Raw genomic sequence first — 26,233 nt, forward strand, 5'->3', positions numbered from 1 at the left:
GTTTTAATGAATTGTTGAGTTTTGATATCAACTTTATTTTCAACGTAGTGACATACACTTTGAGAGTTTTAGAATTACATTTTGTATTCCATATTTGATTAATGATTGAATAATTTATGATGAGGGCTTTGTTTCTGAAAGTGTCAGAGGAGGATGATGATGATTCGTTTTAGTATTTTAGTTAGATCATTTTGTTAAAAAAATGCTTTCATTTTGTTGTATTATCATCACATTTGTCTAAATTATATAAGAGTTGTTGAGTTGTATTTAGGGCCCTCTTTTTCATGTCCAAGACCTTGGTTTTTTATTATCTTCTCGGAGACGGCCCTTGACCCACAGGTTTCTATATAAGCTTCGCCCATGAGCTGGTGGGAGTGGATCAAAGATGACATGCCATTCTGAACCCCACAACAAGCCAACCGCTTCTCACCCCTAATAAATTATTCTCGAGAAACCATCCAACACCACTCTATAACAAATGTAGTTAAAAAATATATTATTTGATCACATATAAAACTAAACATACATACAAAGAAGTTTACATTACATGTAAGCAGATAATATAAGCAAATATTTAAGCAATCATATCGAGTTTGAGTTCAAGTTAAAAATGTTGAGTTTGAGTTCAAGTTAAAAATGTTTATACCAAGTTGAGAATTTTAAAAATTAGAAAATCCGAAACTAGAGACGAGTTTGACTTGGGCTTTAAGTTATTCTCGTAACAGTTTTCTAATTAATAATTTATAAAAGACTAACTTGTAAGTTGTAACGCACGATCAAGGAACAAGTTACAGGGTGTAAATTGTTAACTTAGGGTTTTGGTCTGATTGATTCTCATAAAAGAAGAACCACGATCACCAACACATAAATAAACATAAACAAACGAACAAGACAGACGAGATAATAATAATAATAATAATAATAATAATAATAATGGGTGAGATTCTTAAATGGCTACTCTTCTTCTTCATCCTCATAGCTCTCGTCGTTATCGTCGTTTATCAGGTCAACACTACACTTTACCCTTTTCTATTTCTCATCTGTAACTCCTTTTTTGTTGTGTTAACTAATTATTCATTCATCAATTGAAATCTTAAATTCTGTCAATTCGCCAAATTAGGGCTCTTGGGGATATGAAATTGGGCTTAAATGAATAGGGTAATTGAGTTTAAGCATTAAGAATACTGATTATTAGCTTTATAAGAACAACTGATTCTCACATTAGTGCTGATCAGATATTGTTAGGGCAAGAGAGAGGCAACCGCATTTTCTAACACACCAAACGCGTGTACAATTGTTTACGCTTTTGAATTTGGTTTTCTGTTGAATCACTCTTTTAAGTGATTGTATATAATTTGTGGAAACTAAAAGTTTTAAATATACTCTTGTTTCTTTTCTCTTGTAAAGAGTTTCAAATTTTGCAACAAGTAGTTGTTTTGAAAGTCAATAAGATATAGATAGATTTACAGGGACTGTGTTAATAAAGTTGCGCTATTGCTAATAAAATCATTAGGTTAAGCATAAACTGTAAGTGGTTTATCAATCAGCGGTAGGCCTGTGAAACTGGATGACTCGGGTCATGGGTCAAAATGGGTTGGGTCAATACTAGGTCTGGCAGACTGCACGGTAGGGCAGGTTCGGGTCACGGTTCAAACTCTTTTTGAAGAATGAGTCAATATTGCCACCAATAATCAGCCTCTAGATTGTGTTTTGCATCCATAATTTGCTAATTTTAGGGTTCAAAACAACGGTAACACACAATTGTAACCTTAAAATCTTTATCTTGCAGCTTATGTGCTTAGCGGATCTAGAATTTGATTACATTAACTCGTACGATTCTGCATCACGAATAAACTTTATGATATTACCAGAATTCATAACACATGGCGTTTTATGCTTGATTTATCTTCTAACTGGGCATTGGGTGATGCTTCTACTTGCATTGCCATACCTTTACTACAATGTGAGACTGTAAGTCTCTTATTTACAACCCAGTTTATACTCAATTTGTATAGCAATAAACTGTTAATATATAAACTTATGTTATTAGGTACACTCGGAAGCAACACCTTGTGGGTGTGACAGAGATCTTTAACCAGCTCGAATGGGAAAAGAAGCAACGGCTTTTTAAACTCGGATATCTAATATTTCTTCTTTGTGTCACCTTATTTTGGTAATGCACGAGTCACACGGTTTTATTTTTCCCTAATTGTTACACTTGGGTCTCAATTTAAACATATTTTTGTGATTGCAGGATGATCTATAATGCATTGGAAGATGATGAGATGTAGGTTTTATTATAGTTTGACTCAAGATTGTGACAATAGATTTTCTGTTATAAAATTATTTATTTTGTTGTATCATTATTATGAGAATTTATTTTTGTTCTATGAAATGCATAGCAATTGGTGTTCTGCAGATTCACAATAGAATTCATTTGTCATGGTTTTCGTGTATAAACATTTTTCTTAATCTTTTGGGCTGTTATGACTTATGAAAACGTCTGATTTTGGGATGTTTTATGTTATTTTTGATGGTCACTTTATTATTCAAATCTATGCTTCTGTTGCCATATGATTGTATTTTTATGCAATATTTTGAGAACCAATTATGTTACACTCTGCTTGAAGAAGCACGGATCTAAACCTGAATAGGTTAGATCAATGGTTCCACGGGATATTGGTCAAAATAAAAATGTAACACAGCAGCACGAGTACCAGCTCTACAAGTCCCACGACGAAAACCTGCAAAATAAAACACAGTGAGCTTGTTACGGGAAAGACAAGAGTGGGGGTCTTCCAGTAACCACCCTCCAACGTGAGAATAAGTACAATTATTAGAGAGAGAGAGTATTTTAAGTGATGGATGTAATATGTGAACTGTGAATGAATACCTCATGATGATGGCGAGGGTATTTATGGCCGGTGGTTAGGGAATATTATTGGTACAGCTGTCCTCTTCCAGAAGATGTTTTTTGTAACAAACTGGACACGTGTCTGCACACGATAGGATGTGAGTACTGGCCATTTGCATGGTTATAACAATCTTGACAACTTTCCTTCCCTAATTGGCTGTTACATCACGTGCCTTCCAAGAAAGAATATTCACGTAAATCTTCTCGAATGGAGTTTGTTACAACTGATTTGCTGACGTCACTTTTCCGTAATCTCACGTGTGATGGGAACGTCTTGCGGATGACTTCTGACAGAGTTTTAAGTAGCCTGCGGATAGTCTTTGGAGCTTTTCATTATTCTTCCTTTAACATAAGTTATGCGGGTGATGGGGATGTCCCGCAGATGACTTTTGAGGAAGCCCTGAATGACCCGCGGAGGATCCTTTATGGGTATTTGGATCTTTTCACTACTCTACCTCTATATGCCCCCCCGGTCTATTTTTTCTTCCGCATGAAGTTTTATGCGAGTGATATTTTGGACTTAAGATATTTTATTGGAATTCTGAATCTTTTGCGTGAGCTTGTGGAGATATTTTTGTCCTTTAAAAATAAGCATGGGTGGAATTGATGTGACAACTTTGTAGGTGCTATATGGTGATGCGACGTTTATGCCGACTATCAGTGTACCTGATTGTACCCCTTTTTCGCCTTTTCAATTTTCCCGTGTGACCTGTCGTTGTATTATTGGACCAACGTTTTTTCTTTCTTCTGGTGTTTTGCCATCGCGTAACTGCGATGGCTATAAATAGGACGTCTCTTACACATAAGAATTTTTTTATCATTCTTCATCTTCATCCTTCTTTTCATCTTCTTTTCTGGAACTTAATATTGATTACCCATCTTTCATCATTGCTCGGTGTTTTCCATTTATATCTGACACAATGGCTACAAAAAAGAATAGTACTCCTTCGATTGACAAATCGCTGTTATCTGGAAAGAGAGGGATTTTCAAGACATTGTAAACGTATACGGATTGTCTCCAGAATGGGGCCGGAATTCCCTGCCCCAGGATCTACTACCAATAAACCTCCAAAGGGCATGATGAACGTTTATGCCGAGGATTTCACAACTAGGAATCTCCGTTTTCCAATAACGAAATTTCTTGACAATATATTGACGGGTCACGGTATCCACCTATCTCAAATGCACCCGTTTGGGTTAATGTGGATCCGGATTTTTGAGTTCTGCTATCGTGCCAATATCCTGGTGCCCACCATTAATAAGTTCTTCATCTTTAACAAGATGTCTAGCCGTGGTGGCTGGTTAAACTGTTCACCACCGGAAAAAGGGATTATTGGAACGGAACCACCCCGTAGTGCGTACGACTGGCGGATGAAGTTCTTTTGGATTTGGGAAGATGTTATTCCCATCCAGATGGTCTACCGCCTACCAAACGAAAAGGTGCCGAATCTTTTGTTTGCGGCATACGCAATTTCCCCGTGGTTTCTTTTGGTGACCCGCACTCCTACCCCTTTGCGGGCTATAAATGAAGGTGCTTTGTTCATGCGGGTATGAGTCGTTTATGGCCGTTTCTAGATGAAGAACCTTTTACCAAAAGCCCGATGAAAGTAAGTGTGTGCGGTCCATTTATTTGAACTTACTTACTTTATCATAAAAACTGTCATTATTGATTGTAGGTGAAGGGTCAATTTTATGTGCTTTACTGGATCGTGTTCGGGTCTTATGGCACACCGCCCTCGTGAGCCCAAAGCTTTACCATTTCTTGACCGCACTTGTGACAATTTTTTTATTTTCCACTACTCTACGCTCAGAGCCAGTGGTATCTGAATCTATGTTTGCTAAAGGTGGGGAAGTGTTAAATCCTCGTCCTTTATCAGCCCTAACTTCTAGTGGGGTGATCGTCCTTCTAACTTCTAGTGAAGAGTAATAACCCTGTGAAGAAGAAACATTTGTTGATACTACTGATGCTGAGAGTATCATGCGTCAGTTGCAGGGTTTAAACCGAAAGAGAAAACATCGTCCTTCTTCGAGTAAAGCTGCGAATGATGCCAAAGCCACTGCTGAAGCCACTGTGAGTGAAGAAGAGAAACCCGCAACTAATCAAGATGTAATTAATGTTGTAACACCCCAAAAAATTCTCGTAAACCGAACGACGCGAGTGTAAAGTTTGTAAATTAATTTCTCGGGATTCGCTTGAGGGATTGGAAATCTATGGGTATGTCCAAAAAGTATTTCATTTAGTTTGGGAGCAAGAAGGATCGAATTACAAAGTGCAAGGGTTAAATATGTAATTTATGGAACATTATAACCTAATTTCCCCCTAGCCTTGTAGCGGCTGCAAGCCCCAAGCCACCAAAACCTTTGTTTTTGATCGAGTTAATTCAATTACAAGCTTCTAGAGGTCATTCATGGTGTGTACTACACTCCCATAGTCTTTAATTGCATAATCTAGGTCGTTGCGATGGTCAGTTAATCCGTGTCTTGAACAAGGGACATATTTGGATTAAAATCATTTGGCACGCTTCCCGAGGTCAGAAGTTGGATTTTTTGGTGTCAAAAGATTCCAAGGTATGTCTAGTATATCATACTAAAATTTCATGACTATTGGAGTTGTTTTGATAGGCCAATTGATAAAAACCAATTTCTAGGGTTCTTGAATGTTGAAATCATTAATTGTTGTCATTTGGGTATTATTTGAAGGAATGGTCAACCCGATCAGTTTGACGGGTCTTATGTTAGTATAATAACAGTTGGAAAATTATTTTTTTTTTGGGTTATAGGGGCTAGTTTGGTTGATGATTCCATAATCGTTTGTAAGAGCGCGTAAAATCGATTAATTGTTAATTAATATGGAAAATGATGAGATTTCAAACCCCATCGATTTGGGTGGTTAAATATTGTTGGGTAGGCTGTAATAATGTCAAGTTTTCTCAAAATGGGGCTGGTTTGGTTGGTAGTTGGTTAATCGGTTCGTTAACGCACGAATTCGACACAATTAACGTAAGTCGGGCATAGTTAGTGATTGTTTTGTGCTTTAACATGACAGGCTTGTGGATTGTGAGTGATTAGCTAGAGGATCCAGTTGTGATGTTTATGTGATTCATATCAGGTGAGTTTCATAATTCCCCTCTTTAAATGTTTTACGTGTTTGGCTAGAATACACGTTTTGTGACGATTTTACCCTTTTGAAGTGTTTGGATGATATTGCGTAGTTTATGTTATTTTTACTATCTATGCTTGGAAGTTCGTATGATTTATGATTGTTTTATTTGTATGTGTGTGTGTGGACACCACGAGGATGTTGTTGTTAAGCCATAACTGGGTTGAAGATAAGTATAAAATTCCTTAATTCCTCTGTTGGGGGTTAAGGTGTATGTGTCCCGGGATAGTTTGACTGTCCTTGGGACGAATGAATGTTTAAAAATCCCCTAACAGTTTATCTGTCCTTGGGTGAAGTTTATTCGGGTCCTTAACTTTGTGTTTTGGACATGAGAGGATGTGACATGTGTTACGTGCTTAACGGAGGAAAATTTATTTATTTCTTTATTTTAATGGAAGTCGTATGTTAAATACCTTGTTCGATCTTTAATAGATTTTGATGATAAAAACATGAACTCACTCAGGTCAAGCTGACTTTGCGTGTGTGTTAGAATGATTTCAGGATTGAGCGTGGATGGGATTACTGCTTGGAGGTGCTCAAGACTACCCGAGGTCCCGAGGCAATTCTAGTCGATGCTCCTTATCGTGTTAGTAATTAAGATAATTTTAATTTACATTTTTCTGTCTTAAGTATAATATTTAGATGTTTTGTTAATTTTCTCCTGCAAGAATACTCTGTATTGAATTTTTGAATTATATGAAACCGGTTTATCTTTTTTATTTGAATTTGTTTGGAATGATTACTAACTGTAGACTCCCGGATTTCGGGGTCTTACAAGTTGGTATCAGAGCCAACGTTCAAGAGATCCGGGTATCCTTCGGTGCTTGGACTCAAACAGTTACGAGAGGGACTAGAATTTCCAACCGCATGTAGCTGCACTCCAAAAAGTAACCGTTATATTTCAATGTATGTTAGGATGTTTTCTCCCTTAAATTTTTTGTTGTGTTATATAGAATATTAATGTAGTCATAAACAAGAAGTATTTAGAACAGGTAGGTAAAGTAAACAATTAATAACACTTGATCAACGTTATTAGCAGCTTACCCTTACTTTCATTGTGCGGAACACGACTTGTGGTTGATTACGTGAAGATTATATCTTCGTAGGATTACGGCATGGTTAATGAGAGTTTAGTTTGAGGAGGTCATATCGGGAGCCGGGGTGGTGGTTAACCATAACAGACTAGAGTTGTTAGGAGGATTCACAAGTGTTAGATAAAGATAATCCTGAGGAGTAAGTTTGTTTCTATGTAAGTCATTGTGGGTGGGGTTTATCGGGTTATGCGTAATATAATGCCTAAAATGATTGCTGAGGCTGCGAAGGTGTTGAATGTTTTTGAAAAGAATAAGGATAAAAGGATAATGAAGGTGGTCAAAGGATGTGGAGGACTTGAGATGAGGATCACAAGACACGTTATTCCATTGATCCGGGCGCGACAACGATGTACCAAGATTTTAAGAAGAATTATTGGGGGACAGCAATGAAGTATGATGTGACTCTGTATGTAAGTGTTTGATGTGTTTGAAGGTTAAGGTTGAGCACCAGATGCCATATGAGAAATTCCAACCTTTAGGCATTCCAGTATGGAAGTGGGAGCACCTTACGATGGATCTTATAACTAAATTTACACGTACGCCTAAGAGAGGGTATGATACTATTCGGGTTGCGGTGGATAGATTGACTAAGAGTGTACATTTCATAACTGTGAGGGAGGCTTGCAATTTAGAGCAGTTAGCCGATTTGTTTATTCGCGAGATAGTGGCTAAGCACGGGGTTCCAGGGACCATTGTGTCGGATAAAGATACGTGTCTAACTTCATACCAGCACTGCTTATTACCCGCAGGCGGATGGTCCATCCGAAAGGACCATTCAGACCCCGGAGGATATGTTGAGGGCTTGCGAGATTGACTTTGGTGATAGTTGGGATCTGCATTTTCCTTTAGCTGAGTTCTCATATAATAAACGCTACCATGCCACTATTGGGATGTCGCCATATGAGACGTTATACAGACGGAGGTGTGGGACTCCTATTTGTTGGGGTTCAATTGGAATGAAACAACTGGAAAGTTTGGAGGTCGTGATGGCTACCTCGGAAAAGCTCAACAAAATCAAGCTCTTATGAAAGCGGTGTAGGACAAACAAAAGTCATATGCAGATAAAAGGCGGAGGCCCATAGAGTTCGAGGAGGGTGACCGAGTATGTTGAAGGTTTCTCCATGGAAGGGCATTATTCGGTTTCGTGAGAGAGGGTAGCAAAGCCCCAGATTCATCGGTCTGTTCAGAATTGTGAAACGAGTTGGGAAGGTAGCTATAGGTTGGAATTACCGGAAGAGCGTTAAGGGATCCATACTAACTTTTCACGTCTCGCATCTCAGAAAGTGTTTGCCGGATAGGGAGGCACATGTACCTCTTGATGACATTGAACTAGACTCGAGATTGAATTACATTGAGCAGCCTGTTGTCATTCTTGACCGTAAGGAAAAGTACATGAGGAATAAGGTAGTTAGGCAGTGAAGGTGCAGTGGAGGCACCACAGAGATTTCGAGGCTACTTGTGAATCGGAGGAAGAGATGATGAGACTCTACCCGCACTTGTTTCCAAATCAGCGGGATTCGGGGACGAATCCCAATGTAAGGAGGGTAGACTTGTAACACCCTAAAAATTTCTCGTAAACCGAAAACACGAGTGTAAAGTTTGTAAATCAATTTCTCAGGATTCGCTTGAGAGCTCGGGAATCTATGGGCATGTCCTAAAAGTATTTCATTTAGTTTGGGAGCAAGAAGGATCGAATTACAAAGTGCAAGGGCTAAAGATGTAACTTATGGAATGCTATAACCTAATCCCCCCAGCCTAGTAGCGGCCGCAAGCACCAAACCACCAAAACCTTTGTTTTTGATCGAGTTAATTCAATTCCAAGCTTCTAGAGGTCATTCAAGGTGTGTACTACACTCCAATAATCTTTAATTGCATAATATAGGTCGTTACAATGGTCAATTAATCTATTTCTTGAACTAGGGACAGAATCATATTAAAATCATTGGCACGCTTCCTGAGGTTAAAAGTTGAAATTTTTTGGTGTCAAAAGATACCCTGGTATGTCTAGTATATCATACTAAATTTTCATGACCATTGGAGTTTTTTTGATATGTCAATTGATAAAAACCAATTTCTAGGTTTCTTGAATGTTGAAATCGTTAATTGTTGTCATTCAGGTATTATTTGAAGGAATGGTCAACCCTACCAGTTTGAAGGGTCTTATTTTAGTATAATAATAGTAGGAAAATTATTTGTTTTGGTTATAGGGGCTGGTTTGGTTGACGATTCCTTAATCCGTTTGTAAGAGCGCGTAAAATTGATTAATTGTTAATTAATGTGGAAAATGATGAGATTTCAAACCCCATCGACTTAGGTTGTTAAATATTGATGGGTAGGCTGTAATAATGTCAAATATTCTCAAAATGGGTCTGGTTTGGTTGGTGGTTGGTTAATCGGTTCGTTAACACACGAATTCGACACAATAAACGTAAGACGAACATAGTTTGGGAACCGTTGGTGGTGATTATATTGGAAGGGTAGTTTTGGGTAATTTAAGGACTCCGGGGCCCGGGGGATTATGTATATGAATATGAATATTGGGTGTGGCTATGGGTCAATCTAATCCCGTTAGGACGTCTCGTAAAGTGAGTGAGTCGTTGCGGTCTAGTTAGTGATTGTTATGTTCTTTAACGTGACAGGCTTGTGGATTGTGAGCGATTAGCTAGAGGATCTAGTTTTGATGTTTATGTGATTCATATCAGGTGAGTTTCATAATTCCCCTCTTTAAATGTTTCACGTTTTTGGCTAGCATACACGTTTTATGACGATTTTACCCTTTTGAAGTGTTTGGATGATATTGTGTAGTTTATGGTATTTTTACTATCTATGCTTGGAAGTTTGTATGATTTATGAATGTTTTATTTGTATGTGTGTGTGTGGAAACCACGACGATGTTTTTGTTAAGCCATGACTGAGTCGAAGATATGTATAAAATTCCTTAATTCCCCTGTTATGGGTTAAGGTGTATGTTACCCGGGATAGTTTGACTATCCTTGGGACGAATGAATGTTTAAAAATCCCCTAACAGTTTATCTATACTCGGGGTGAAGTTTATTCGGGTCCTTAACTTTGTGTTTTGGACATGAGAGGATGTGACCTGTGTTACGTGCTTAAGGGAGGAAAATTTATTTATTTTAATGGAAGTCGTATGTTAAATACCTTGGTCGATCTTTAATAGATTTTGATGATAAAAACATGAACTAACTCGAGTCAAGCTGACTTTGCGTGTATGTTAGAATGATTTCAGGATTGAGTGTGGATGGGATTACTGCTTGGAGGTGCTCAAGACTAATCGAGGTCCCGAGGCAGTTCTAGTCGATGCTCTTAATCGTGTTAATAATTAAGAAAAATTTAATTTAAATTTTTATGTCTTAAGGATAATATTTGGATGTTTGTTAATTTTCCGCTGTAACAATACTCTGTGTTGAATTTTTGAATTATATGAAACCGGTTTATATTTTGTATTTGAATTTGTTTGGAATGATTACCAACAGTAGGAATCCCGGATATCAGGGTCTTATAGATGTTGACGCTCCCATCCCTATTGGGAAGGGTAAAATTCGATCGTCGATATCCTCTATGCCTGTTCCAAAGAAGTCCAAGAAAATGCGTCTTGGCGATCGTATTAATCTTGTTGCCTCTTCCCAGATTACTCAAGGTAGTGTTTCTTATCATAACGATCTTTTTTATGTTTTCTATAAATATGATCGCATTAATCATGTCCCTAGACCCATCAAGAAGCCTCTCAAGGGTATCGTGATTGAAGAAATCGTATCTCCACCATCACTCCACCCAGATATCCTTCGAAATCCCCGCCAATATCTCGACCGAAATCGCTGCCGAAAAATCCTCCATAATCTCCACCGTCCGCGGATGTGTACAGAATAATTGTCGAAGGATGGGGATACGAAGACTGGTCCTCAAGTTATTCCAACAGATGTTGAACAAGACCCCCATGTTAATTCTCCACCTACTTCCCCCAACTATCATAAAGATGATGAAGGTCAGCATGTTCTCTCTACCGGACCACAAGCTTCCTCTTCTCAATTTCACGAAGAGAAGGGGCCTACAGGATATTATGGTCAACCTAATCCGCATGAGGACCCACTGACTCGTCGTCCTCACGGGTTATTGCACCAAGGGTCATTATTTATGGATAATGATGTATGTCATGAATTTCTTCAACAAGGGATCCCGCCTGCAGAACGATAACGCCGACACTGACGTCCCTGTTATGAGCTAACAATCTTATTCTTACAATATGGCTAATGCAGTGTCCACTAGTCAAGAAATATATCGAGACTAGTTAGCCATGGTTGATGCTTGAGAAGATTTAGAGAATGCTGCTGAGGTGACAAAGAAGGAAGCTGATGACTACCTCATAGCTGCCAATACTGCAAAATGGCAACTCAAGGATGTTGAAAAAGCCCTTGATGAAGAGAAAACGAGGCAAGATACTGCTGCTAAGGCCTGGGAAGAAGCGTGCAAAAATTAGAATGCAGTGCTAGAAGCTTCACGAGAACAGACCCGTGCCAAGGAAAATGAATTAGCGCAAGCTAAAGAAGCCAAAGCTGGCTTAGAAAAACAGGTTAATGTTCAGGGTGAACTCCTCACTTACTTTGAGGAAGAAATCAAGCATTTGAAAGTGGACACCGCCCAAAAATACCAACTCATTTCTGAACTTGTTGAGGAGAATAGTCGTCTTGTCGAGCAATGTGTAGAACAAAAAACTGTTGCTGACCGAGCTCTGGCGGACAAGAATTGGTTGATATCTGAAGGACTGCCTCTGGTAATATTTATTTTTTGACTTGCTTTTGCCAAATAATATTTTCAATCCGCTTCTTTTTTTTTTGTTTTTTACAGGCGATTGATCATGTTCGGGATGGGCCTGAACTAGGAGATTGCGTTACGGAACTGCTTGTCGCTTCTTCTCAAGTTGGTCGTCAAACCGGGTTTGAAGAAGGGCTGAAATTTTCCGATGACAAATGCCCTATTGAGGAGTTTGAATTGCTTGGTTAAGATACCACTGGGATCTACACCACCAAGCTGAAGGCTTTTGGCAATTTATCTTTCCTTATTCAAGATGCTATTGAAGAACTCGCTATTCAAGATGATGGAGTTGATAAGCTTAAAGCCTACTTTAATACTGATCATGACAATGAAACTGAACACCCGACTAATCCTGATGCGAATGATAGTGAACAAGATCCCCCTTCCTAATGATTTGTTTTGTTCCTTAAATGTTTTGTGTAAGTCGACTCTGGATCGACTCATGTATTAGATCATTTTATCGTATCAAACACTTTGTAATCCTCCTTCGACTATATATAAAGTATTTTTCCTTTCACTTTGTTTTATTGTTGTAAATAATATACGTGTCACTTAGGATCTTTCATATATGTCAGTAAATGATTATTTACTTAGATGGTATGTAAACCAAATAAGAATTTTAATGACACGCGGGTCACATCTGGCACGCACACCATGTACAAATGTTATGACACACGAGTCACTTATGGCATGCACACCATGTATAAGTTAAATGACAGACGGGTTACTTCTAGCACGCAGACCAGGTATAAGTTTAATGACACGCGAGTCACTTCTGCCACGCACACCAGGTATAAGTTGAATGACACGCAGACCAATTATAAGTTTAATGACATGCGGGTCACTTCTTGCACGTACACCAAGTATAAGTTTAATGACACGCGAGTCACTTCTAGCACGCAGACCAGGTATAAGTTTAATGACACGCATGTCACTTCTGGCATGGACACCATAAGTTTAATGACACGCGGGTCACTTCTGGCATGCAGAACAGGTATAAGTTTAATGACACGCGGGCCACTTCTGGCACGCAGACCAAGTATAAGAATATTTTTTTATGAAAAACGTAACATGAGGAAACAACTTCATAAAAGGAAGTGGCATACAAGCCTGTTTACAATGTAATTTCTAGCACCAAGTAATACTCAAATTACCTCTATCTAACAGTGGCACGCATGCCATAAATAAAAATAGATATGCTGATCTTTAATAATGACATGTAGGCCATCATATATAACATTTCTTTAAGTGGGCTATGTTCCATGTTCTCCGGATCTCGGTTCCATCCAATTTTTCCATCTTATAAGTACCTTTATTTAAGACTTCTTTCACCCGATATGGTCCTTCCCAAGTTGGGGCCAGTTTACATGAAGGTTCTTGCCTTGACGCTTCATTGTTGCGGAAGACAAAATCTCCCGCATGGAATTTGAAAATCTTGACCTTTAAATCGTAATATTTTTGAAGTTGAAGTTTGTAATTGTTTTCTCAAATGAGTGCTAATTCCCGTCGTTCTTTAAGGAGGTTAAGAATCAAGCGCAATTCTTCCTCATTGTTGCTGATATGCAGTGTTCTTGCGGATGGGACTCCGATCTCTTCTAGGATCATGGCTTATGTACCGTACGTTAAGATGAAAGGTGTTTTTGAGTTGCTCGCTTTATTTTGGGTTCTGAAAGCCCATAATGCATGAGGCAGTTCATCAACCCACCCAGTTCGTTTAGTTCCAAGCCTTGCCTTGATCCCATCTTTGATGCTTCTGTTGGCTCTTTCAACTTGGCTGTTGGCTTGCGGATGACCCACGACCGTGAATACTTGGTTAATTTGCAATTCTTTTAACCATGCATGTAACCCGCCATTCGCAAATTGAGTCCCATTGTCACTGACCAATGTTTGCGAAAAACCAAAGCGGCAAATAATAAATTCCCATAGGATTTTTTCACACTCGCAGCAATAATAGAGGCAACTAGCTTAGCCTCGATCCATTTGGTGAAAAAATCAATTTCCACTATTAAAAATTTGACGTGACCTGGGGCTTCTCGGAATGGTCCCATGATATTAATTGCCCACATTTTAAATGGCCATGTGGATGATACTGGCACCAACTCATTTTTAGGCCTCAATGTGTTTGGTGCATGTCGCTGGCATGAATCACACTATCTGATTTCATTAACTTCGTCAACGTGCATCCCTGGCCCATCGTATCCCACATTCATTAACTTTGCCACTACCATCCTAGGGCCCGCATGCAAGCTGCATATTCCTTCATGAATCTCTCTGATTAGATAGTGGCGTCTTCCACATCAACGCATCTAAGGAGTAGACCTAGGAAAGACCGATGATAAAGTACCCTATCTTGTAATTGATAATTTAACGCCTTGTGTCTGATCTTTTGGGCTGCTAACTTACCCTCTGGGAGTGTACCTGATGACACACATGCAACGATTGGGGTCATCCAGGACTCAACTCCTATCTGTATGACTAACACCTGGTGCTGCGGAACTGATGGGTGATCTAAAACTTCAATGCGGATGTCTTTAGCAAAGTGTTCAAAGTCGTGGAAGCAAATTTGCTTAAGGGATCAGCAGATTTGTTCTCATTTCTTTTGATGTGAATGACTTTACAAGATGTGAATTGAAGTATAAGTTCATTACTTCAGTTTTTGCTTCATAAGACCTGTTAATTTGTCCCGCAATTAACAATGAATCGACACGCGTTTCCAAATGTTGTACACCAAGCTTCTTAGCAATCCACAATCCTTCTAGGAACGCTTCATACTCTGCTTCATTTTTAGTACTTTTGAAATCTAACTTGATAGAATAAGTAAACTCGTGACCTTCTAGATTAACCAACCTAAGACCCGCACTAGACCCTTCACCACTTGACGCACCGTCTGTGAACAATGACCACACTTGATCTTGTTCTGGTGGTGTAGGAGTTTGTTGTTCAGTTAAACACGCTTTTTCCTTATTTTGCGGGACCCCTGTGATAAAATCTGCTTATACTTGTCCCTTGATTGCAGGACTTGGTTTATTACCAATTATATGTTCACCCAACTCGATGACCCATTTTTCCAATCTTTCAGATCATTCAGGTGTGCTTAAAATGCTCTTCAATTTTATCTCGTCAAAACGTTGATCAAGTGTCCTTGAAAATATATGCGGAGGCGTCTGGCTGCGTAAACTAAGTCCAAGACCGGCTTTTCAAGCATTGAATACCTTGTTTCAGCATTTGTCAGTGTTCTGCTTACATAATAAACCGGCGTTTGGATAGTTTTACTATCCGTTGACAATACTGCTCCAATGGCTATATCTGATGCTGAAAGGTACAAGGTTAACGGTTCTCCCGCTTGAGGTACGGACAATATAGGTAACTCCATTAAACATTTTTTGACCTCTATGAACACTTGCTCTGCTTCTGCGGTCCACTTGAAGTGTGCTTTTTTCAATCAATTACTTAATGTTGAAGCGAAAGGAAAAGATTTAGCCCCATGATTGGCTAGAAATCCGTTTAGGGCCCCAATCTTCCGTTCAGCGTATGCACTTCCTTGAGGGAAGATTGTGAAGGCATGCGGGCGATTGATTGGACTTTGTCTGGGTTAGTTTTGAAACCCACGCTTGTAACTATTACACCCAAAAATTTGCCTTCTTCTATCCCAAAAGAACATTTGCTGGGGTTAAGTTTCATGTTAATATTTCTCAAAGTGCTGAATGTTTCTTCAATATCCCGCAACATTTGATCTTCCGCAACACTTTTTATCACTAAATCATCCGTGTAAACTTCCAAATTGTGCCCAGTTCGCTCCTTGAAGGCTTCATCCATCAGCCGCTGATATGTTGCACCTGCATTTTTCAACCCAAAGGGCATCATTTTGTAACAAAATGTGCCTTGGTCTGTCCGGAATGCAGTTTTATCCTCATCTCCAGCCACCATGTGGATATGGTGATATCCCTAACATGCATCAAGAAAGCATTTAAATTTGAACGGTGAAACCGCATAAACTTGCAAATCGATTTTGCTGGTAAGGGATAACAATCTTTTGGGCATGTTTTGTTTAAGTCTTTAAAGTTAATACATATCTGCTATGTTCCATTGCTTTTAGGAATAATAACTGGATTTGTAACCCATATTTGATAGCGTATTTATCTAATGATCCCGACATTTAACAAATCCTGAACCTGCTCATTCATTGCCTTTGTTTGTTGATGACCCATCTTCCGATTCTTTTGAACAATGGGAGTGAATGTTGGATTGGCCCGCAATTTATGTTCCGCAATTTCTCTGGGAACGCCAGTCATGTCTGTGGGTTTCAAGGCAAAAACATCTAAGTTCTTCACCCGGAGCTGTTTCAAAAATGTCCTTACTATTTCGGAAATAGTAGGACCAATTGTTATCGTTTGTTCTGGAAACGTTGGATTTATCGCCCACTTTTCAGGATCAGTTCTTTCCACCGTTTTAGGAATTTTACTCGGCTTCGAACTTTCCGTAGTAAAACAACGTTTGTTAACACGGATGATTGCTATGCCAGCGCGGGTTGGGATTCCTACCGCACCATGCGCCGTGGATAATTAGCATTGAAGTCACCAATTGCCTCTCTACCCAAAATTATATGATGCTTTGATCTTGCTGGCAAGAACAAAAATTCCACATCCTTGGTCCTCGAGTGACTTCCATCACTAAGGGTAACAGGGAAAGAAATAACCCCTCGTGGATGCATAAATTAATAACCAAAACCTTATCCTTTTTATCCAACTGTTCAAAACACTCTTCATACATGATATCCGACGTACTTCCTGTGTCAAAGAAAACAAACTAAGACCTATAATGTCCAATCAATGCAGTAATAACCAACGGATACTTCAAACATGGACCACCTTTGACCCGCGGAAACACCATTAGTTTGCTCTTCCATTCGTCAAAATCAATTTCTTGTCTTTTGTATCCACTGAGTTTTCCTCCTTGGATCATGTGGACATTCAGATCTTTCACATGCTTCTTTGGAAGGCTAGAATTGACTTGTGCAGGTGGTTTGCGGGTCCCTGGCCTCACATTCTTTAACAAATGTTCTAGTTTTCCTGACTTAATTGCTTGTCCAATTTCATTCTTTAAACTAACACAGTCATTAGTATGATGGCCTATGTCATTGTGAAACATTCATTGTTATTAGGATTTAAGTGTGTTCTCCTCGTAAGCGGCCGCGGCTTCTTAAATTCTACATTTTCTGTAATTAGGATTTCTGAAGGAGTTTTCGTTAACGGAGTCCACCTGTTATTGTCTTGCCACCAGTTACGATCCTTGTTTTTATTTCCAATCAATGTCCTTGCATCAAGTTGTTTTGAAGTTTCCGCGGGAGGTTGAATTCTAGACTAGATTGAACCCCGCAACGGCCTATTCACTCGCGTGTTCTTGAATTCCACCTTTGCTTTCTGTTTAGGGCTTTCAAGCCTTAAAGTTTTATCTGTTCTAGCAAAAAGTTTAGCCGCGAACGTAATCTCGTCCCAAGTTTTGGGCATTCCATCCTTTCCAGTCAAACATCTAATTAAAGCAATGCTCCGCACGTTCTTGCGGAAAACACCACACATCATATCTTCACTTATTCCACTAATGTTCAAACTCTCCTCATTGAATAGAGCGAATAAAATCTTCAATAAATTCATTGTCCCACCTAATTATGTCCAAAATCTCATATGGAGATCCCGCGTGTGTTTTTTCGGTTGGCTGAAATGTTATGAAAACTTTTAGCCACCAAATCATTCCAATTCTTAATCTAACCATCTGGAAATTTCCCAAACCACTCGCGGGCGACTCCCTTCAATGTTAAGACAAACATGTGACACCAATAAGGTAGAGTCCAACCATTGACCCCACCTACCGCAATGAAATTAAGCAAATGATCACTCGGATCCATCATGCCGTTGTACTTCCCTAAGTTGGTTGGGATTTTGACATCAACAGGAAACGGAGCTGTAGCAATGCGCAGGACAGATTTTGACTTCTCCGCAAATGTTACGGGACGATAAGGCTTTGTAAAGGCTTATTCCACATCACTACAGTACTCAATATGTCTGACCATCGCACGCGGACGACTAGTCTCTTCCTCACCATAAACTTGAATGTTATTGCTAAAGTAACTGATCTCATCATGACAGTATGTAGGATCTGTTTAGCTCCTCGAAGCATGGCTCTGATCATACTCGGTACTGCAGGAAGATTCCCGCATAACTGGACGACCTCTTTCATGACTTCCTTCCTCAACTTCTTCCTCAGAATACACCTCGGTCCTAACACTCTCCCGCATTTGACTCCGACGTCCTGTTGATGGAGGAGATGGAGATCTTGATGGATCATCTCCATAAGTTAGAGTCCTTGCACAAACTCTTTCCTCCCGCAGCATACGTTCGTATTCAGCTATAACCTTTTGCTTGCTGTAACTGCAACCATTCTTCCAAATACTGGAATTTCTCAAATCTGAGATCTTGACGAAGAGATCTCGCCGGAGGAGAATTTCCAGATCTGTTTTCCAGATCTGGATTCCGACGAGTCCAACGAACCTCGTTGTCATGCATCCCAGATCACCAGGAGTTGGACCCGTAGGTGCCATAAATTCGGCAGGACGCTTCGTTACCACCGGAGTTTCCATCAGACCTTGCTGAGACTGACTCATACCACCCAAACAATAAAAAATGTGAAGTTTTAGCAAAAACACGGATGGCGCCAATGAAGAAGAACGGATTAAACCCGAATAGGTTAGATTTATGGTTCCACCAGATATTGGTCAAAATAACAATGTAACACAGCAGCACGAGTACTAGCTCAACAAGTCCCACGACGGAAACCTGCATAACAGAACACCGTGAGCTCGTTACGGGAAGGAAAAAAATGGGGGTCTTCCCATAACCACCCTTCGGCGTGAGAATAAGTACAATTCTTAGAGAGAGAGAAAGTACTTTCGGGATCAATTTGATTATATCTCTGTTCCTTCTGTTTGAAGAAAGGAAGGACCCAAAGAAGCGAACTTTCTTTTAGTTGTTGAACCTCTCTTTAATTGAGCATTGCGTGATATTCTGAATCCTCGTTATTAATGGAATCAAAATTATATCTGAATTGATTAGAAGATCTTTTCAATTGGCTAGAATCCCGTACTTGAACGACTCTAGATTATGTGGAATCGTATTAAATATTTGACGATACATTCTGTACCTTCTGATCATCCCTATAATATACAAAGACAACTCCAGATATTTGAGATCTTTCTCTTTGAATAATATATGAATTCCAGCGATGGTTTCATTAGATATCTTATAACTAGAATCTCTCTTTTTTCTGATCTAGTCCTTTCACCACCGCGGACCCCCGTTATATTCAGGCATGCTACACTTTTTAGTTATTGGGAGAACCCAAGAACTCTCTTTCGGATTCAGGAAACAACTCTCATAGATCTTTTTTCCTTTTGGAAGATATACAAGCGAAAAAATCAACCTATTGATATTGGAAGACCCAGTGGATTCTTCCAGTGTATCATTTCTGGGTCCAACGGAATTCATAGGTATAGGAAGATGCCCTATCAAATAGAGATTTTTTCTTTCGACCATATATTGATTGTTAATACGATATATATAAGGACCACTACTCCAAATAGTATTACACTCTTGATCGTGAAATATCGATTGCTTGTTGAACCCTATGAATTGTGCGAAGGTAGGATACTCCAAATTCGGGAGTCAAAAAGTTTTATAAAATTTTCTTGGTGGACAAAAAGTGTGAATGAAAGATCCCACTAAATTGAATTAGGTCTAGGAATCTAAGAAATAGTAAGAATTCTTGATATCTCTCAATTATAAAATCCAGATTTGAATTCATGTCCTGTCATTAAATTTCTCCTAATTTATTAGAACTAAAAGAATTTCATTTAAGCATTTCATTTCTTTAGTTGAAATATTCCATTTGAATTGGGATCTAGTCATTCACTATGACCCGCTAAGCATCCATGGTTGAATGGTTAACGCACCCAACTCATAATTGGCGAATTCATAGGTTCAATTCCTACTGGATGAACGTCAATGGGACCCTCCAAAAAGTCTATTTGAATTAGCTATGTATCAATGAAATCTCATTATCCATACATAACGAATTGATGTGGTATATTCATATAATACTATATGAACAATAATAATTAGTAGTCTTATTTGAGACTAGAACTCATAGGGAATAAAATCGATTTATGGATGGAATCAGGTATGCAATATTTACAGACAAAAGTATTCGGTTATTGGGGAAAAATCAATATACTTCTGATGTCGAATCATGATCAACTTGAACAGAAATAAAGCATTGGGTCGAAATATTCTTTGGTGTTAAGGTAATCGCGATGAATAGTCATTGACTTCGGGAAGAGCTAGAAGAATGGGACCCATTATGGGACTGATAATGCATTACAGGCATATGATCATTACTCTTCAACCGGGTTATTCTGTTCCACCTTTTAGAAAGAAAAGAACTTAAATCAAAATACTTAATAGCATGGCGATACATTTATACAAAACTACTACCCCGAGCACACGCAATGGAACCTTAGATAGTCAAGTGAAATCCAATCCATGAAATAATTTGATATATGGATAACACCATTGTGGTAACGGTCATAATGCCAGAGGAATCATTACCGCAAGGCATTGAGGGGGAGGTCATATATACTGTAAAATAGATTTTATTGTTTGATATATATATATATATATACTATATTATAATATATATAGGAAGGGCAGAATGATCATTCGACCAAAACTCTTGAATTAAGAGTTTTATAACCTCTTTGCACAAGGTACAACTCATAAAGCTTCAATACACCTTCTAGTACAAACATAATCCCGCTTTCAAACACAAGCGGTTCATTTGAAATTGAATTCTAGGGTTTCACACCCTCCTCTCTGTCTAGGCTACGCTCTACCCCTGTTTGACTGGATCTGTGGAGGAGATAACAAAGAGAGCAAGCACCATATGCATTCATGTACCCAGGTCGATCACAAATCACCACCGTCACATAGCTCAGCCGCTGAAATATGGATTTTCAAACAGATCGGAAGATTTCCGGGCAGATCGAGATAGATAAGGTAAACCTTTTAATGTTAATCGACTTTTTGGCTGTTTAAATGCTTGATATGTGATTGTTTTCTGGGTTAGTTTGAAGCCAATTGACCAATGACTTATTTCTAATATCATCTCTTTTATTTGATAGGTTTCTTTGAATGACTCTTTGTTCTATGTAGGAAAAAAAAATAATTTTCTTATACTTGAACAAACTCAGGTAACCTCTAATATAATCTTAATGCTACACAATTATCCTGATGATACTCTTATATTGGTGTAATTTTAATACATATTGTGGACTCTGCAACAGTGAATTGTTGCCCTCATTGGTATGACATTCAGACAATAATATTGAATGAAATTGAGAGTACATTCACTCAATTCTTAGTTAAAATATCTTTATTATGAATTATGAATCAACATATCTTTTATTCTTTAGTTTTAATGTTACTAATAACAAACATAGTTAGTTTTCTGATTTATTGTTCTTGTTCTATGTGATCTACATTTTGCAGGCAGTGATATTGTATAATATTGGGAAGTGTTGACTCGTGTGGACACCTTATTGTTTCCAAAATGGATAGTTATGATTAAGGTACCAATTTTGACTTTCTGCTCAAACAATTTTGAATTTCTTTTACTTTTTATTTCAACGAAAAATGTTTTCAATAACTATTTAGAGGTTGAAAAGCTTACATTTTTCGGTGTCACCTCAGGATATTGGAGCTAGAGAAGCTAGGTGGGCCCAACGGTACAAATATGATGAAATTGAAAGATTAATTTGTTTTCCTTATATTAAAGTTTCATACAAATGTTTTAGACTGGCGTGCACATAGCTTTGGAAAAAGTATTAATATATATGATCAAGATCTTCATCACCGCACTTTTTGTACGTAAGTTTTCTTTTATTACCTTGTGTTTTTATTTTTATTTTAAAGAGGATGTTTGTCATTTAAAGATAAAAATTAGATTTTATTGTAGATTGTGGTATCCCAATGCAGTAGACTTTGTACACGACTTGTACAGTGGAAACAAAAGTTCTTTATTAGATGTTATCAAAGGCTGCCAGGTACCTAGGTACTTTTTTGACCCTGGTTCAGCCTCAGCTCATTTACCATGACCGTTAATGATCCCGGAGATGTGTGTGTGTGTATTCTATAATGTTTTCATGTTTTTTTATTGAATCTTTATTGTAGATGTTCAGCTGTATCAAGATCAGTTAACTGCTCGAAATACGAGGTCAGGTTGTTCATTTTAAAGATCATTATGAATACTGTAATTTTGAAATACGATTTATCGGTTTTTTCCTTCAGATAATTTGGTTGTCTTTCTCTTCGGCTGACCCAAATTATGCTTACATCCAAGGAGTTGACTATGAGGTTATATATTTGAACTTGCAATAGTTTGTGAAAATTTATTTATTTTTAATTTAACTGAGAGTTTATTTGTTTCAACGATTCGTTTATGTAGTGCAAAAGTACATGGTTTCAAAGATCACTTAGCAATGTGCAGATTTTAAGCAACATGATTAGGATCAAAACGAGTCATTTTAAAAATGTATCAATTTCCGCTGAGTTAAAATGGTTTTTGGAAAAAATATGAAAAAACTAATACGACGATGACTATGCTGGAAAAAATTAAAATGAGGTTCAAGTCAATACAAGTTCCGGTTAATGCAGTTTTTAGGTAAAATTAGTTCCGGTCAAAATGGGTCGTTTTGCATACATCAAAAATTGATTTGCGTCAAATGGCCTGTTTTTGACAAAGGATCGTTTTAAAAGATTATATAAAAAACAAATACAAATTAGTTCGGATCAAAGGATCGTTTTAAAAGTTTCTCAATTGATTCGGGTCAAAATGGTATGTTTTTAAAAAAATATTAACTTGCTTCAGGTCAAAGCTGGTCGGTTAATAAGGCTTTAAAGCGAAATCAGTTATGATCAAAACGGGTCGCTTTAAAACTGTATTTATCTATCAATTTCATTCGGGTCAAAACGGTTTGTAAAGTATACCAAAACTTACCCTACAAACAGTTAACATGAACAACATTTACAGTTGCTTATAATGGAAATGTGCAAAGGCCTTCAAGCGAAGTGAAACTAAAGTACTATTATGAAGGCAATTGTATCCCGAATATGAAACACGGTTGTTGTTTGCTGCAATTCAAATAATTGGCTAAAGAAACACGGTTAGTACCTTCTCTTACATTACGAATGTAGCTAAGATAGATGAACAAATATTAAGTAATATAAACTAACGTTTATAATTGAAAGAACACGTTTTTTTTGTTCGCGTTCGGTCATTAAGAAAGTAAATGTGTTCATGTTTATATATGTTTGTTCGATGACAGTATGAACAAACGGTTCACGGACATAAACAAACATAAACAAACGAATATAGCTGAGATAGATGAACAAATAATAATGAATATAAGCAAACGTATATAACTACACGAGCACACACACACACACATATATATATATATTTGGGTTCGATTATTGAGAAAATAATGAGTTCATATTTATATATGTTCGTTCGATGTCAGTATGAAAAAAACTATTCGCGAACGTAAACAAACGCTTCGCGAGCGTAAATGAACATAAACAGAAGAATGTGATGGGTTTTAGAGAGTTTATCAAAGTCTAAGTTAACCATATTTAACTAGAAAACGCAACGGAAGCTAGTATTTTAAAACTTGTTAATGAACATACCATTATGTTAAAACTAAAAACCCGAAGCCAAGGATCAAAATTACAAGAACAAGATGCTCACAAAATGTAAATTGTACCTTCTTCTACCTTTAGAAGAACAAGTGGGTTGTTGAAGGGGATGGTGGATGAATGACAAGCCTCCAAAGAAGAAGACCTCAAGAGTGTGATACCCCAAGCTATTTGTGACAACACCAAGTTGTTTTGCTAGGATTTATGAACACAAAACAAGCTCACAAAGCTCTCCCAAAATTTGCTGCTGCTGCCGTGAGTTTTTGAGAGGGAGAGAGAGATTTTGAAGCTTGAAAAACACTTGAAAAGATTCAAAAGACAAGACCCAATTGCATGTGTTGTGAATGGAGGTAGATAAAGTGGTCATCACAAGAAGACAAAGCCTAGGATTGGACCAAACTCTCCACCCACATGGGGTGGACGGTTATTATTTTTTATTTTTATTTTTATTTTTATTTTTTTTTGTTTTGTTTTAACCATTTAAAACATCTCCATTCATTTTTATAAAACTCATTTTTATAAAATGTACATACATTTATATAATTATTTAACTAATTAAATAATTAATTTATATAAACAAATTATCCAGATAATTTATTTAAATCCTCAAGTGTGTTTGTTTAGAAAACCAATTTCCAAACACGTAGTGTTCGGTATTCGTTTAAATGATCAAATCATTAAAAGAATACGTTTGGTGTTGTCTTGCTTGTTATTGGGTATGACCCGACTTGGATCAAACACAGTTAGCCACATTAGTATAATTATGTGTCTCGGGCATACGTAATTCCAACAATCTCCCACTTGCACGAGATACATAGAAAATTAATGCAAGTGGTGAATACCGCCTAACAACAGTTCACCACCCCTAATGTGTTTGACGAAATGCCATTCAATAACATCATCCCTTCAAGTCCCTTACTTGATATGATTTAGGTGAATCTATCATTATATCCCTTTGTTACTAGATGTCATGTTGGATCTAAGAGACATAGGCGATCATTCTCTTTACAATTCAACTTTATCAGGCCTTAGACATCTAAACTCTCAACACATAAGAAGAACAAATTCCATCTTGACTGTATACGCCTCTCACTATCACTTTATACTCCACCCGAGCTCATCCTTATGTACCATCTTTTACGAATAGCGAAGGGGAGAGTCAAAGTGTAATACTTGGTGAAAATCAAGACCCAGTATACATCTCAGGTCTAAGGATAATATGAAATTCTCCTTTACTCAAAATTACTAATGATCAGGTCCATCGACTCCATGTAGTAATATTGAGAGCGGGTCAGTCCAATATTTGTATCCCACAAATATCTATGAACCTTGGCAGCAAACCTATGCTCCATATTCATTCCTTATGAATATCCACCAATTCTAGTTCATAATAGTCTTGCTTCATATTTGTTCCCACAAATGTGATCGACTACGGACTTTTAGAATAAGATTACTTATTCATGGATTAAACATGCAAAATTAGAATTTAACTCAAGATTCCATAATCATATAAAAGAGTTAAATTACAAAAGTCTTTTAAACGTAAATACAAAATAGATCAAATCCAATTACTAGAATATCGAAGTCCTAAGCCACTCGCATGACGCTCATGTTTCGGTCTTTCTAGGAGCTTCGTGAATGGATCCGCAAGATTTTGATCAGTTCCAACTTTGCGAATACATATCTTTCCTTTTTCAACTTCATCCCTTATGTAGTTGAATCTCCGCTCTATGTGCCTTGTCTTTTGGTGCGAACGAGGTTCCTTGATTTGAGCAATCGCACCCTCGTTGTCACAAAAGATTTCTAGGGGGTCTTGAATGGTAGAGACCACCCCTAGATCAGTAATGAATTTCTTCAACCATGCAGCTTCCTGAGCTGCCAATGAAGCGGCGATGTATTCTGATTCTGTAGTGGATAATGCAACCACTTCCTGTTTTGAGCTCTTCCAAGAGACAGCTCCTCCATTAAGAGTGAACACATACCCAGATTGTGATCGAGAATCATCTCGATCAGTTTGAAAGCTCGCATCCGTGTAACCTTTTATAGCGAGTTCCTCCTCACCAGATCCATATATCAGAAACATATCCTTAGTTCTCCTAAGGTATTTCAATATGTTCTTAACAGCCATCCAATGACTGTTTCCTGGATTCTGTTGGTATCTCCTTGTCATGCTCAAAGCGCATGACACATCCGGTCTAGTACATATCATCGCATACATGATGGATCCTATAGCAGAAGCATATGGGATTTGTTTCATTATCTCTTGCTCACCCTTTGAGCTTGGACATTGAGCTGAACTCAATATAGTCCCTCTTTGAATAGGTACCAAACCTTTCTTGGAGTTTTCCATCTTGAACCTTTTCAAGATTTTATCAATGTATGTACTTTGGTTCAAACCTATCAAGCGCCTTGACCTATCCCTATAGATCTTTAT

At 37.9% G+C, this 26,233-nt stretch overlaps 1 protein-coding gene across 1 annotated transcript; it reads left to right on the plus strand.

The window, feature by feature from the left end:
• The first annotated feature begins 929 nt into the window (after positions 1–929).
• On the plus strand, positions 930–2,452 carry LOC143567773 (protein cornichon homolog 4-like). The gene is made up of 4 exons (XM_077054093.1): positions 930–1,005; positions 1,790–1,971; positions 2,051–2,173; positions 2,255–2,452. The coding sequence occupies exons 1-4, from the start codon at positions 934–936 to the stop codon at positions 2,289–2,291; spliced, it is 414 nt and encodes a 137-aa protein (XP_076910208.1). The 5' UTR covers positions 930–933; the 3' UTR covers positions 2,292–2,452.
• Positions 2,453–26,233: the final 23,781 nt, after the last annotated feature.

The sequence above is a fragment of the Bidens hawaiensis genome, unplaced genomic scaffold (assembly GCF_021521415.1).
Source record: "Bidens hawaiensis isolate Kalapana, Puna unplaced genomic scaffold, B.hawaiensis_p1.1 tig00023634_1, whole genome shotgun sequence".
Lineage (NCBI taxonomy): Eukaryota > Viridiplantae > Streptophyta > Magnoliopsida > Asterales > Asteraceae > Bidens > Bidens hawaiensis.

Bases quoted from the DNA above. Each gene is read 5' to 3' on its own strand.
- LOC143567773 (XM_077054093.1), top strand. From the start codon at position 934: ATGGGTGAGATTCTTAAATGGCTACTCTTCTTCTTCATCCTCATAGCT. The intron at 1,006-1,789 runs GTCAACACTACA...TTTATCTTGCAG, and splicing joins TCGTTATCGTCGTTTATCAG to CTTATGTGCTTAGCGGATCT. The intron at 1,972-2,050 runs GTAAGTCTCTTA...TTATGTTATTAG, and splicing joins CTTTACTACAATGTGAGACT to GTACACTCGGAAGCAACACC.